Here is a 14,635-nt window from a genome sequence, read left to right as displayed (position 1 = left end):
CGTGGGTACGTTAAACATTTGGATATCCCTTTACATTAAAAAAAACAACTATAAACAGCCAAGGCACAAGGCTTGGAAACGCAACGGAGCGCTAAAGCATGAAAAACGGTGGATCTGTGATGGCGGAGGGTAGAAATAATAAAATCGTAGGAAAAGCATGGGCATGCTGGTATTCTCCTGTCTCGGGATTATACTCCAAGCATCTAAGTCAGTGGTCTCCAACCTGGGCAACTTTAAGACCTGTGGACTTCAACTCCCAGAATTCCTCAGGAAGGGGATTATACTCCAAGCATCTAAATCAGGGGTCTCCAACCTTGGCAATTTTAAGATTTGTGGACTTCAACTCCCAGAGTTCCTCAGCCAGGGGATTATACTCCAAGCATCTAAATCAGTGGTCTCCAACCTTGGCGACTTTAAGACCTGTGGACTTCAACTCCCAGAATTCCTCAGGCAGGGAATTATACTCCAAGCAGTGGTCTCCAACCTTGGCAACTTTAAGACTTGTGGACTTCAACTCCCAGAGTTCCTCAGCCAGCTTTGCTTTAGCTTTGCTGGCTGAGGAACTCTGGGAGTTGAAGTCCACAAGTCTTAAAGTTGCCAAGGTTGGAGACCCCTGATTTAACTCATTGAAGTGTGATCCTTGAAAGTTTATGTCGCTGACAAACGGTAAAAGTGCCACAAAGCTTTCTCCTCGCTTTTGCCGCAGCCTAACAACGCGCGCCTTTGCATCATTTGTCTCCGGGAGGCTTTTGCTTTTTCCTCCCCAGAACCATCAGGGTAATTGCGCGACGTTCCCCGCCCGTTGCAAAGCTGAGCATCCCCCGGTGGGAGGGGGGGGGGACTTAAGCGATGCTCCCTAGTATCCCAGGCAACGGGGACGCTGCCGTCAGCAACCCCGCTGGCTGCAAAGAGAAGCCGGTGGCGCCAGGCGTGGGTGCAGGCGGGCAAGCCAGGACCCGCCTGGAAGGGACGGTGAGAGGCGGGCACGCGGAAGGACGGTCCGGGGAGAAGAGGGCGGGTGTTACCCTCCACCACTGCCCCGTTTTCTCTCCCACCCCCTCCCCGCCAGCAGGTCCCCCCCCCCCCGCATGGCAAGCTCTGCCCACTTCTAAAAGGGGGGAGCATTGCTTCCCTGCGTTTCCTACTTAGCTGGGCACCTCTGCTTTATGCCACCCAGCTTGCACCCGCTAAACTGTCTAGAGCTTCCCCATTCCCCCATCAATCTGCCCCCTTTTTTATTCAAATAATAAATAGGTTGTAGCCTCTGCTTCCCCTTCCCCCCCAGTACATCCCAGGTCAATACAGGCGAAGTGATTTTTCAGCCAGCCATCCTCTGCAAGACACAAATATCTTTCCTGGTGCTTCTTTGGTATTGGAACATGTTTTAGCACAGGTCTTTTTTTGCTTGTTTCGTGCCATTATTTTTTTGGACACTGCTGCAAAGCTTAGTGTGAGCCTCACGCTCTCCACTCACTCTCTGATCACAGATTGCCAAAGTCAGGGTGTCACTTCTAAAAGGGAGCATTGCTTCCCTGCGTTTCCTACTTAGCTGGGCACCTCTGCTTTATGCCACCCAGCTTGCACCCCGCTAAACTGTCTAGAGCTTCCCCATTCCCCCATCATTCTGCCCCCTTTTTTATTCAAATAATAAATAGGTTGTAATCTCTGCTTTCCAACCCTTCCCCGCCTTAGTACATCCCAGGTCAATACGGGCGAAGTGATTTTTCAGCCAGCCATCCTCTGCAAGACACAAATATCTTTCCTGGCACTTCTTTGGTATTGGAACATGTGTTAGCACAGGTCTTTTTTTGCTTCATTGTTTCGTGCCATTTTTTTTGACACTGCTGCAAAGCTTAGTGTGAGCCTCACACTCTCCATTCACTCTCTGATTGCCCAAGTCAGGGTGACACTCCGGAAGGCGTTTTATTCTTTCCACTGTTTTGATATCCTGCCAAAGAGCAGCGGTGGATGGAAAAGCTAAGAGTTATGCGCCAGGCTTGAGATGGGTCCGTGTGGGACTTAATGCATCTTCTCGTGTTCTTGTTCCTGAGACGCAGTTCTTAATGATCCTTAGGGTCAAACTGATCAGGAAAAGTGCCTTGTCAGCTTCCCCGTGGAAACCCTGTGCTCTTTCCACGCAGGCATAATTTCAGAGTCCCTAATAATATTGAGGTCTTTTTTGGGGGGGGAGGGAGCAGAGCTATATGGTTTCTTAGCCCATTTGTGGATCAGCTGCAGTCAGAGTGGTGGAGGGGCCCTGCGTTCCTTTCACTGCTACAGCAACGAAGCCTTGGATGAAGCCAGTGGAGATCATTTGCTGGATGTCTCTCTGTCACCGCTTGGCCTTCTATGCCTCTAGGAGGTATTGTGAGGTCATAAGTGGATTCTAGGTGTGTCCCATAGAAAACTGTCCCCAGAATCTGTAAAAAATTCATAGCCTAGTGGCCGGTGGAAACCTTGAACCTTCTGCTGTAGCATATCACTAACCTCTCTCACAGCAAGACCAAAGGAAAATCAACTGCCTCTTTCATTTGGATTCCTCCTCTACCATCCTGGCCCAACATTGCCTCTGGTTGTTGTTGTTGTTTTTTTTCCCAATTCTTGACATTTTTTAAATTGATATTGGAGGTTCTCCCTTCTTTCTAGAAAGCTCACTGCCTTTTGCAATCTTGTTCAGGGCACATCTCTTTGCGTTGACTGTATTCATAAGGAAGTATTTATTTGCTAATACTTACACTGCCGGGCAAAATGAGCCAGTTTCCAAGGTCAGTTATATCTGAATACAACAGCTGCCTATAATTTGCCTTTTTTTAAAAATCACTTTGCTTCTGACATCCAGAGAAGTGAGTAGGAATTTCATGCTCTAGAATTAATTTTGATCTAGTACATGCACACACGCACGCGCACGCACGCACACATACACCCCAACCGACAAGCCAGAGTTCATGGGTTTTAGCCATGGCCTCAGAAGCAGTGAAAGTGATTGTGCGTTGCCGCCCTTTGAATGAACGTGAGAAACAGCTTGGCTGCAAAGTAGTAATTAATATGGACAGTGCCCGTGGTCAGTGCTTCATACAGAACCCTACAGCTGAAGAGGATCCTCCCAAACAGTTTACTTTTGATGGGGCCTATTACCTGAACCACAACACGGAACAGATCTACAATGAAATTGCCTACCCGGTGATAGAGGTGAGTGGAAGTGACCAGGCGTTATTGGTGTCAAAACAAATTAATTATAGTACATAATATATTGAAAGAATAGATATAATCATGGTAAATTGTGGCTCGTATGGTTTAAATTGGATCAATATGGTTAAGATTGGTTGGTAACACCCAACATCTTAAGCCAGTGTTTCTCAACCTTGGCAACTTGAAGATGTCCGGACTTCAACTCCCAGAATTCCCCAGCCAGCGAATGCTGGCTGGGGAATTCTGGGAGTTGAGGTCCGGACATCTTCAAGTTGCCAAGATTGAGAAACACTGGCTTAAGCTATACCTATGGTTCAGAAACGACATTATGTCTAGTTCTGCACAATATATTTGACTATGCCAAGAATGGGGTAACCAGGGTTAAAGTTTTCAATTAAAACGGTCCCTGGCTTAGGTTAAACTGACTTTCCCTGATCAATTGTGTTAGGGCTGCTTCACTTAATAACCAAGAAAGAAACCACTCAACTCCATTTTTGCAGAATTAAGAGTACTTTTACTGATTATAAGTAAATAGAAGCTAAGCAAAGCCGGATCTGAGCAAAAACGCGCGCAAAGCATTAGATATCAATACATGACCCATTCCCCTCCCCTTGGTAACCCCAGTCCATAGTCCAACCCTATATCACCACAGCTGTCAGGTGGGAGACATCTTCAAAAAGCATCATCAGGTTGGTATGCCGGATAGTTGGCCTTGGCGGGAAACTCCCCTCTTTGCCACATGCGCAGATGGCGAGAACAACTCCAACAGACCTATTAGATCCCACAGACTAGGCCTCCTCCGAATTCCATCTACCGGCGCCAATGCCGATAGGCTACCACCCGGAGGAGGGCCTTCTCTGTGGCTGCTCCGGCCCTCTGGAACGAGCTCCCCGTGGAGATTCGGACCCTCTCCACCCTTCAGGCTTTCCGCAAAGCCCTTAAAACCTGGCTGTTCCGACAGGCCTGGGGCTGACGAGTTTCTGTCCCCGCTCGAATTGTGTGGTTGTTGATTGTTTTTAAATTGTTGTTGTTGTTTGTCTGTTGTTTTCCTCCTGTTTGTATCCCCCCCCCTTACTTTGGTTTGTGAGCCGCCCTGAGTCCCTCTGGGAATAGGGCGGCATAGAAATCCAATAAATCAAATCAATCAAATCAAATCAATTCCCAAATAACAATCCTCCTGCACAGATTATTTCCCACACCCCAATACCATGCCTTCCCTCCCCGTTTCAATGGCAGCCGAAAAGCAAGCAGCAAAACAGAGGCTGACAAATTGTGTCACATAAACTCCTAAACTCAGTCAACTTCTACCCAGTCATTTCCAAGAAGAAGAAAAAAACCGTGCACATGAATAGTCCCCTTTAATTTTTGTTCCCAGATAGAAATATGACTGCAAATGTTACTTCTTTACCGCCGTAGATTATCAGGTTTATTTTCCCCTCACCCTTTCTCTTTCTTTCACCTCTTACTCCCATATACAATTATGGCCAATCTTGTTGAGAATAATTGAGCCGAGGTGGCGCAGTGGTTAAATGCAGCACTGCAGGCTACTTCAGCTGACTGCAGTTCTGCAGTTCGGCTGTTCAAATCTCACCGGCTCAGGGTTGACTCAGCCTTCCATCCTTCCGAGGTGGGTAAAATGAGGACCCGGATTGTTGTTGGGGGCGATATGCTGACTCTGTAAACCGCTTAGAGAGGGCTGAAAGCCCTATGAAGCGGTATATAAGTCTAACTGCTATTGCTATTGCTATTGCTAAGACAGCTGAGTTACGGCTTCATTACCCTTCTCCTTCTCCGTAATTTTCCCGTTTGTCTCGGGACAATTCTCTAGCTTCCTCTGCGCATTGACAGATGACTTTACACCCATTTACTGATCTTACAGTAAAACAGTTGCAAATTTTCATTTCATAATATCCATAGGATGCCAGAGAAGCTCAACAGAAGATACTGCGACTTTATTTACATCTGTTTGGGGTGTTTCAATCTAAAATTACTAAAGTAGTGTCCTGATAGGGGTTCTCGGTTCCTCTTTCTATCCCTGACTTTGGTCCACAGCAGTGTTGTTCAGGTTGCCTGTGGTTTTCATGGTCTTTCTGTGTTTTGTTCCATCACAAGGTTCTTCACTGGCTCCCTACATGAGTCAGAGTCTAGTTCAAATTATGGGTGCTTGCAATCAAATCCCTCCCCCCCCCAATTCATAATTCTGTATTTGTCTGCCTTGTTTTTCTCTTGCTAGTTTTTTGTGTTCCCTGGGGACAAGGTGGCGCAGTGGTTAGGGTGCAGTACTGCAGGCCACTTCAGCTGACTGCAGTTCTGCAGTTCAGCGGTTCTAATCTCACCGGCTCAAGGTTGACTCAGCCTTCCATCCTTCCGAGGTGGGTGAAATGAGGACCCGGATTGTTGTTGGGGGCGATATGCTGACTCTGTAAACTGCTTAGAGAGGGCTGAAAGCCCTATGAAGCGGTATATAAGTCTAACTGCTATTGCTATTGCTATTGCTGCTTGCCAACTGACTGCAATTTGTCAGATCAAATCTCATCAGGCTCAAGGTTGATTCAGCCTTCCATCCTTCCAAAGTGGGTAAAACGAGGACCCAGATTGCTATTGCTATTGCTAATGAGAATTCTAGTTCCAGGTTGGAGCAAGCTGTGCTGTTCTGCTTGTTCCAAATTTGTCAGTTGCAGAATTTACATGAAGTTAGGTGATGTCTTTCTGCAAGCCACTGAATACTTTCCCTATTAATTTGCATCTTTGTTTTTGTTGAAGCACCTGCCCAAAGATGCTTAGATAATGGGTCTCAATTTCTGTTTCCTGATTCTATTTCTGTCTCTATAAGAAGAGGCTGCCGAAACACTATTATTTATTGAATTTATTTATTACATTTATATGCCACCCAATCCCGAAGGACTCCGGGCAGCTTACAAAAAGAAAGAAAAGAAAGAAAGGAAATAAGAGAGGATTATTATTATTATTATTTATTAAATCTAGGACAACTCAAGGAATTATGTGTCTGATTAGGTTGCTAGAAAAAGAATCATTATTATTATTATTTTATTTGTCTTGTATGCCGCCCACTCCCGGAGGACTCCGGGCGGCTCACAAAAGACAAGGGAAAAGGGGGGAACAAGACAAAGACAACATATTAAAAACAAAACCAACATTCACAATTTCTGTGGAGGTAGATGCTTCCCAGCTCCCCCCAGCCTGCTGGAACAGCCAGGACTTGGTGGCTTTGCGGAAGGCCGGGAGGGTAGTAAGGATCCGGATCTCAACAGGGAGATCATTCCAGAGGGCTGGAGCTGCAACAGAGAAGGCTCTCCCCCGGGGAGTCGCCAGCCGACATTGGCTGGCAGATGGAATCCGGAGGAGACCCAACCTGTGCGATCTAATTGGTCTGAGGGAGGTAATCGGCAGGAGGCGGTCTCTCAGGTACCCAGGTCCGATGCCATGTAGGGCATCCAGTAAGACACGACAGATACTGAGGTAGAAACACACAAGGACCAAATTATTTATTGTTATTCTGATTGATCAATTTCTTCTTTTTCAGGGTGTTACAGAAGGCTATAATGGGACCATTTTTGCCTATGGACAGACAGGCAGTGGGAAATCCTTTACCATGCAAGGGGTTCTGGACCCACCTTCCCAGAAGGGTATCATTCCCAGAGCATTTGAACATTTGTTTGAGAGTGTGCAGGTATATTATTGATAAAAAAAATCTACAAAAGAATATCTAGTTCAGTGTTTCTCAACCTTGGCGACTTTAAGTCCTGTGGACTTCAACTCCCAGAATTCCCCAGCCAGCTATGCATGTTGCTATTTCCCATTTCTTTTGTCGAGCTGAGGTGGCGCAGTGGTTAAATGCAGCACTGCAGCCTACTTCAGCTGACTACAATTCTGCAGTTCGGCTGTTCAAATCTCACCAGCTGAAGGTTGACTCAGCCTTCCATCCTTCCAAGGTGGGTGAAATGAGGACCCAGATTGTGGGGGCGATATGCTGACTCTGTAAACCGCTTAGAGAGGGCTGAAAGCCCTATGAAGTGGTATATAAGTCAAACTGCTATTGCTATTGCTAATCTAAGAAATATTTTTTTTCCTTTTATTTTTTTATAGTGTGCAGAAAACACCAAGTTTTTGGTGAGAGCCTCTTATCTGGAGATCTATAATGAAGAAATCAGAGACCTCCTGGGTCCTAACACCAAGCACAAACTGGAGGTGAGGACCACAGACTAACAGGGCAAGAACTTAGTATGAAGTAAGTCAAACAACCCAACAATGCCAGAAATTTAAGCTCTGACAATTCACTATGAGCAAAAGAAATTATGTCAAGAATATTTGTTATACAATGAAAAATTTATTAGTGACATGAAATCAAAGATGAGACAGGTTAGCCAAATAAGTAGCTCATTGAATTAAGCAATAAATCAGGGTGATCAAGCTCTCCGTTCTGAAGCGTCAAATTCTTGAATATTCTGGGTTCTGAATGTTTCCCCGCCAGTTAACATCAAGATAGGCCAGATTTCTGCATGTCTATTATGTTGATGTGCGTTTTCCTAGAATGGGGAAATGGTTACCAAAGATAAAACAACTTCTTGATACGGACAAATTGACCTGTTGGTTAGAAAAAAAGACAATATCAATGTTTATTGCTGACTAGAAATCCCTTATAGACTTTTTGTGTAAAATAGAAAAAAATGAATTTACTATTTTAGATGATTAGATGAGATATAGAAAAAAGAGTCATGATATAACTTACAGAAAGATGTAAATCTATAATTGTACTTCTTACTGCTGTAAAGGAGATCAAAAACCACTTCCTTTTCTGCGTGACCCGACAAATGCGCGCTAGACAAATGCGCGATGACAAAACCGCGACAACAAAACCACAATGTCAAAATTGCGCCCACAAAAGCGCGCCAACAAATGCGCGACAAGCACAATTAGAGTTAGGGTTAGGGTTATAACGTACGTATACGTGTCCCACTATGTAGTTTGTTGATGACGAGATTTTGTCGGTGCGCATTTGTTGCCGCGCTTTCGTGGGCGCGCTTTTGACGTCGCGGTTTTGTCATCGTGGTTTTGTCAGCGCGCATTTGTCTAGCGTGCATTTGTCGGTGACCCCCCTTTTCTGTTTCTTTTACTTAACATTTATATTAGTTTGTATTAGTTTTTGCCTTTGTTTTTAAATGATTTGAAATGGTTTTAAACGAATTATATAAGAAAGGAGAATTTATCCCTTTCGGATACTCAGTAGCAGGGCATTCACTTAGTAGTAAAGCACCATTATACTATACTCTATTGTATATTCAAGATCTTCCTTCTGGTAGATTGAGCCGAGGTGGCGCAGTGGTTAAATGCAGCACTGCAGGCTACTTCAGCTGACTGCAGTTCTGCAGTTCGGCTGTTCAAATCTCACCGGCTCAGGGTTGACTCAGCCTTCCATCCTTCCAAGGTGGGTAAAATGAGGACCCAGATTGTTGTTGGGGGCGATATGCTGACTCTGTAAACCGCTTAGAGAGGGCTGGAAGCCCTATGAAGCGGTATATAAGTCTAACTGCTATTGCTACTGCTATTGCTAGATTACACCTTGAGCCTCTAGTGGCAGTGTGAAAGACCACTGATATTTTGAGGAGTTTGGTGATTTGCTTTGATTTCTCCTTCCTATTAAAAAAAAGTCTAAAAGTGCAGAGCTCATTTTGCTCAGCACTCTTGCTGACCGAACGAAGGTGAAGAGGTGGGGGGATCTTCGTGTAGTTTCAAAGCTTTTCCCACCTTGAAAGTCTCAGACGTTCAATTCCCATCCCAGAATCATGTGCTGAGCAGATCCTGCTGTCCCCTGACCATGGCAAAATGAAATGAAATGGCAAAGGCCATGAAGTCAAAATGCCAAGCTTTGATAACAATTGTGGAGTTGTTTGTTCATTGGGGGCTTCCACATGAAACCCAATACTGTGGTACTGTGAAAGCTGGACATCTCCGCTGGAGCTCCTGGCAGCTTATAAGAGAATTGGGTATCATCTTTCTTGGTATGTGTGCTTTTTATGCTACGCTTGAGCTAACAATAAAACTTAAACCCCTTTATTCACTTTGTGTTTATTGTATTCTGGATCCAAAATACGCAATTGCCTGGACAGGTGATTACTGTCTTAAAACTTGACAAAACAGAGCTTCTGGCCATTTCTTAGTCTGTACAGTTCTCTGCAGCCTTCATTGTAATTGTTGACCCTCCTTGCAGCTGAAAGAGCATCCAGAGAAAGGGGTGTATGTGAAGGGGCTTTCACAGCACACAATACACAGTATCGCCCAGTGCGAGCGGATCATGGAGACAGGCTGGAAAAATCGTGCAGTGGGCTATACCTTGATGAACAAGGACTCCTCGCGTTCCCATTCTATTTTCACCATCAATATGGAAATCTACGTTGTAGGTAAACATGAACTGTAGATGGGTAAGGAGGAGGTGGGTTGGGATAGCATAAAGCAGGGTCGCTGTTGGTGAATCAGGGAGAGAAGAATCAAGAGAAAATGTAATTGCTCCACAATTGATCTGTGGAAGTTGTATAAAGGTCGGGCTGCCACAAGACAGGTTTTTTTCCCCCCAGAAAATTTTTATTTTTTTATTCTCTTACATACCATTTTAAGTATACATTCACATAATTCTTCTTTACATTTATCATTCTTATACATTTATTATTTCATTTAATAGGTTATAATATACAGTTTGGGTTGCTTTGTTTACCATTCCTTCCTCCTGTTATAACACCACCTTATTTTCCCTTTCTTTTCTCCCTCCCTCCCTTCTCTACTTCCTTCCTTCCTCCTCTTCTTTCCCTTCCTTCTTCCTGTACCTTTCTCCTACTCCTGCTCTTCCTCTTCCCCTTCCTACCCTCTCTCCTCCTCTCTCCTTTCCATCCTCCTCTCCTTACCTCTTTCTTTTCACCCTCTCTCCCTTCTCTACTTTCTTCCTTCCTCCTCTCCTTCCCCTTCCTTCTTCCCTTACCTCTCCCTTACTCCTACTCTTCCTCTTTCCCTTCCTACCCTCTCTCCTTCCTTTTCTCTCCCTTCCATCCTCCTTTCCTTTCCCTTTCCTTTCTCCCTCCCTCCCTTCTCTACTTTCCTCCTTCCTCCACTCCTTCCCCTTCCTTCTTCCCGTACCTTTCTCCTACTCCTGCTCTTCCTCTTCCCCTTCCTACCCTCTCTCCTCCTCTTTCTCTCCTTTCCATCCTCCTCTCCTTACCTCTTTCTTTTCACCCTCTCCCCCTTCTCTACTTTCTTCCTTCCTCCTCTCCTTTCCCTTCCTTCTTCCTGTACCTTTCTCCTACTCTGTCATTGTCAATTTTAATTGGGTTTGGGACATCCTATTTAATTTCTTTTTAACTTTTGTAGTATGTGTTTCTTTTAATGTTGTACACCGCCCTGAGTCTTTGGGAGAAGGGCGGCATATAAATCGAATAAACCTAAACCTAAATTATTTTCTTATCACTGGCAGAGGAAGTACGCATTCCCCACAATTTAGAGCAGCTTTTCTGAATCTGACACCTGTTAGATGAGGTTGGACTGTAACAGATGAGCTAACAACCTTATTGAGCCGAGGTGGCGCAGTGGTTAAATGCAGCACTGCAGGCTACTTCAGCTGACTGCAGTTCAGCAGTTCAGCTGTTCAAATCCCACTAGGCTCAAGGTTGACTCAGCCTTCCATCCTTCCGAGGTGGGTAAAATGAGGACCCGGATTGTTGTTGGGGGCAATATGCTGGCTCTGTAAACCGCTTAGAGAGGGCTGAAAGCCCTATGAAGCGGTATATAAGTCTAACTGCTATTGATATTGCTAATCTCACCGGCTCAGGGTTGACTCAGCCTTCCATCCTTCCGAGGTGGGTAAAATGAGGACCCGGATTGTTGTTGGGGGCAATATGCTGACTCTGTAAACCGCTTAGAGAGGGCTGAAAGCCCTATGAAGCGGTATATAAGTCTAACTGCTATTGATATTGCTAATCTCACCGGCTCAGGGTTGACTCATCCTTCCATCCTTCCGAGGTGGGTAAAATGAAAACCCAGATTGTTGTTGGGGGCAATACTCTGACTCTGTAAACCGCTTAGAGAGGGCTGAAAGCCCTATGAAGCGGTATATAAGTCTAACTATTGCTATTGCTATTGTCTGGGAGATACAGTCCCAGGTAGTCTAACGAACGTCAGATTGGGGAAGGCTATAATGTACAATTCAAGAGATACTTTCCTCTTCCAAGAAGTTCGATCAATCCAGATTCATTCTTTTTACGCAGATGAGAGAGGTCAGGATCATCTGAGAGCTTCAAAGCTCAATCTGGTAGACCTCGCCGGGAGCGAGAGGCAGTCCAAAACGGGAGCTGTTGGCGAGCGCCTCAAAGAGGCCACCAAAATCAACCTGTCCCTCTCAGCCCTCGGCAATGTGATCTCAGCCCTGGCAGATGGAAGATGCAGACATGTGCCTTACCGAGACTCCAAGCTGACTCGAGTGCTGCAGGACTCCCTTGGAGGTAACACCAAGACACTTATGGTGGCATGCTTGTCTCCTGCTGACAACAATTATGATGAGACGCTTAGCAGTCTGCGCTACGCCCACCGAGCCAAGAACATCCGCAACAAGCCTCGCATCAATGAAGACCCTAAAGATGCTCTCCTGAGGGAGTACCAGGAGGAGATCAAGCATTTGAAAACTATCTTGGCTCAGCAGATGAACCTGAATAACTTACAAGGTAGGGCCCATTGAGATGGCGATGGTACAATTGTCTTAATAATGACGATGTTGCTTAGTTTGAGTAACGAAGCATCTGCAAAAAAGGGACCAAGCTCAATTGCATTAGTTCCTTGGGTCATTTGCTTGAAAAGGAGTTTATCTGCTTTCAATAATGACAGTCATTGCATTATTATAAAGAGGGGATGCCACCCACTTTCTGTTAGTTGTCTGACAAGTGAAAGGAAAAATTAAGAATACGTTCACAACAGTTGCACTCAATGACTAGAGCAATGTTTCTCAACCTTGGCAACTTGAAGATGTCCGGACTTCAACTCCCAGAATTCCCCAGCCAGCGAATGCTGGCTGGGGAATTCTGGGAGTTGAAGTCGGGACATCTTCAAGTTGCCAAGGTTGAGAAACACTGGACTAGAGAGATACAAGGGTTCCAGAGGAACAAAATGAAAAATGTTTGTGAAGGAATAAAAACACTGGGTATATTTTCTTATTTATTTCCAAGGACATTTCTTCTTATTCCCCCCCCCCCCCCCCGTTAAAATGTTTTTATTTTCCATTTTCCATTTTCATACAGTCACATATATACTGTGCATAACCGGGGCCGTACAACATTAAACAATAATCACAGCAATTCCTCTTGTCAACAATACCCCCAGAAATATAAATAAAATAAGACTCAAACTCAAACAGAAACCCAATATACCTCTTCCACTCTCCATACACCTCTTTCTTCCGCCCCCCTCCAACTTTCTATCTTCCCTCCATCATTCCCCTCTACCCTACTTCCCCTCCCCCTCTACCACTCCTCTCTCCCAGTACACTCCCTCCCTTCCTTCTCACCCTCCCTCCCATCCTCTCTCCTGCCCTCTCTACCCCTCTTTCTTCTATCCCTCTACTCCTCCCCTTGGTGTATTTCTACTATATGTCAATGTAATCAGCTTGTCCTATTTTTACGGAGATATTAAAGAGAAACAGTATACATGTGAAATCGCATTACGTTGAAATCTAACACATAGTATATGTCCCCCCCTACCCTCCACCCAAACACCCCACCTCCCTCCCCCCCCCGACTTCCCAGAGCCCGTACACGGTATAGATTTTTAACAAACACAGTCTAAACATTTTTTCTAGACATTTCTTCTTAACTGTTTTGTTTTCAAATAATAGAACGTGTGTCGCTTGTAAAGAAGCCTCAGATTTCCATCCTTGATATTTCCATGAAAAAGATCAAATCGAATGATATTATCCTGGTCTTGCCATTCTAACAACAGAGAGAGCTAATTCAACAAGTTTCATTGAACCAACATTTAGAATCTGCTACACAAATGTAATAATTTTTACACAGATAGCCAGGCACAATTTATCAAAAGATCTTTATACATTGATAAATCCTAATTTTTGGAATACAGTCCAGTAATCCCTTAGCTTGTTTCAAGTTTAACTTTTCCCCCCAAAAAACCTACTGTAGTTCACTCTAGTAATAACATCTAACCAATAAAGTATTCCCAGTGAAGATAATCTTAGCATGTGTTCGAGAGTTCCTTTGTGCTTATTGCATCTCACGCATGGAAAGGATAATATCTAATTTCTCTTTTAACATACTTTGGGAGAATCTAATAAACTTCCAAAAGTATTTTGGCTGAGTTTTTTCTTAGATGCCCTTAAGGCTGGCAAACCATTTTTTTCCATGATACTTTTAATAGTATCTTAAAATAGTGAGGAGAAAATGGCATTTCCCCAGAAATTCAGAACTTGTGTTGTAAATTCTGGGAAATCATGCTTTCCCCTCAAATTGTGGTTACAAAATCTAGATTGCCTGTGACAGCTAAATATAACCATATATTTCCCACGCTAAAATAACGAGAGAAACAGAATGTTGAAAGTTCATCTATCCGGAATTAATGTGGACAGTATCCAACTCTTAGAAGTGGGGGTAAGTTTCAATCATTATAAAATAATTAGTGGAATAATCTTGTTGCCAGGGCCATTTTCAAACCACCTTGGGCTTATCTGCTCTGTGTGGTTACCTGATTGTCAGAATAGACCAGCAACCATTTCTTAAGTCAACACCAGGCAATGTCACACTATACTTACCTCCTCCCATTGCAAATTTGACCTCTTGAAGTGGGATTTTTCCCCCCTGCAGTTTTAAAGCAGTCCATTTCCTCACATGGTATTTTGAATTGAATTGAATTGAATTTTATTATTTGTATGCCGCCCTTCTCCGGGAGGGACTCAGGGCGGCGAACAACTCAAAAGGAGAAAAAGGGGAACATAAAACGAAATACAAATAATTAAAATAAACAAGAATCACACAACCACACAAGTCGAGAGGGGAAGGGAACTCATCAACCCCAGGCCTGCCGGCAAAGCCAGGTTTTGACGGCTTTTCGGAAGGCCTGGAGAGAGGTGAGGGTCCGAATCCCTGCGGGGAGTTCGTTCCAGAGGGCCGGAGCTGCCACAGAGAAGGCCCTCCCTTGGGTAGCAGCCAGGTGGCATTGGCTGGTAGACGGAACCCGGAGGAGGCCGACCCTGTGAGATCTAATGGGTCTGTGGGAGGTAATTGGCAGCAGGCGGTCTCTCAAGTACCCAGGTCCAATACCATGAAGGGCTTTTGATTTTGATTGCTCCTGGCCACTCTACTTTCTTACAAGATAATCCCAGCAGTTCATTGATTAATTTAAAAAAAATAAGAATGCCCTCTGAACTAAATCAGGGATTGCTATA

The 14,635-nt window shown here is 44.6% G+C and overlaps 1 protein-coding gene across 1 annotated transcript in view; it reads left to right on the top strand.

The window, feature by feature from the left end:
* The first annotated feature begins 2,189 nt into the window (after positions 1–2,189).
* KIF17 (kinesin family member 17) overlaps positions 2,190–14,635 on the top strand; it is a 37,687-nt gene continuing 25,241 nt past the window's right edge. Inside the window, exons 1-5 of the mRNA XM_087710944.1 lie at positions 2,190–3,189; positions 6,734–6,880; positions 7,297–7,398; positions 9,419–9,608; positions 11,460–11,912. Coding sequence (XP_087567070.1) covers positions 2,959–3,189; positions 6,734–6,880; positions 7,297–7,398; positions 9,419–9,608; positions 11,460–11,912 — 1,123 coding nt within the window. The 5' untranslated portion in view covers positions 2,190–2,958. The remainder of the gene's footprint in view (positions 3,190–6,733; positions 6,881–7,296; positions 7,399–9,418; positions 9,609–11,459; positions 11,913–14,635) is intronic.

Source organism: Thamnophis sirtalis, unplaced genomic scaffold, assembly GCF_051295495.1.
Source record: "Thamnophis sirtalis isolate CommonGarterSnake01/CBP01778 unplaced genomic scaffold, rThaSir2_p1.2 scaffold_3, whole genome shotgun sequence".
Taxonomy (NCBI): Eukaryota; Metazoa; Chordata; class Lepidosauria; order Squamata; family Natricidae; genus Thamnophis; species Thamnophis sirtalis.
Note: the sequence above shows the minus strand (reverse complement) of the source record. Positions and strands in the feature narration are given on the sequence as shown.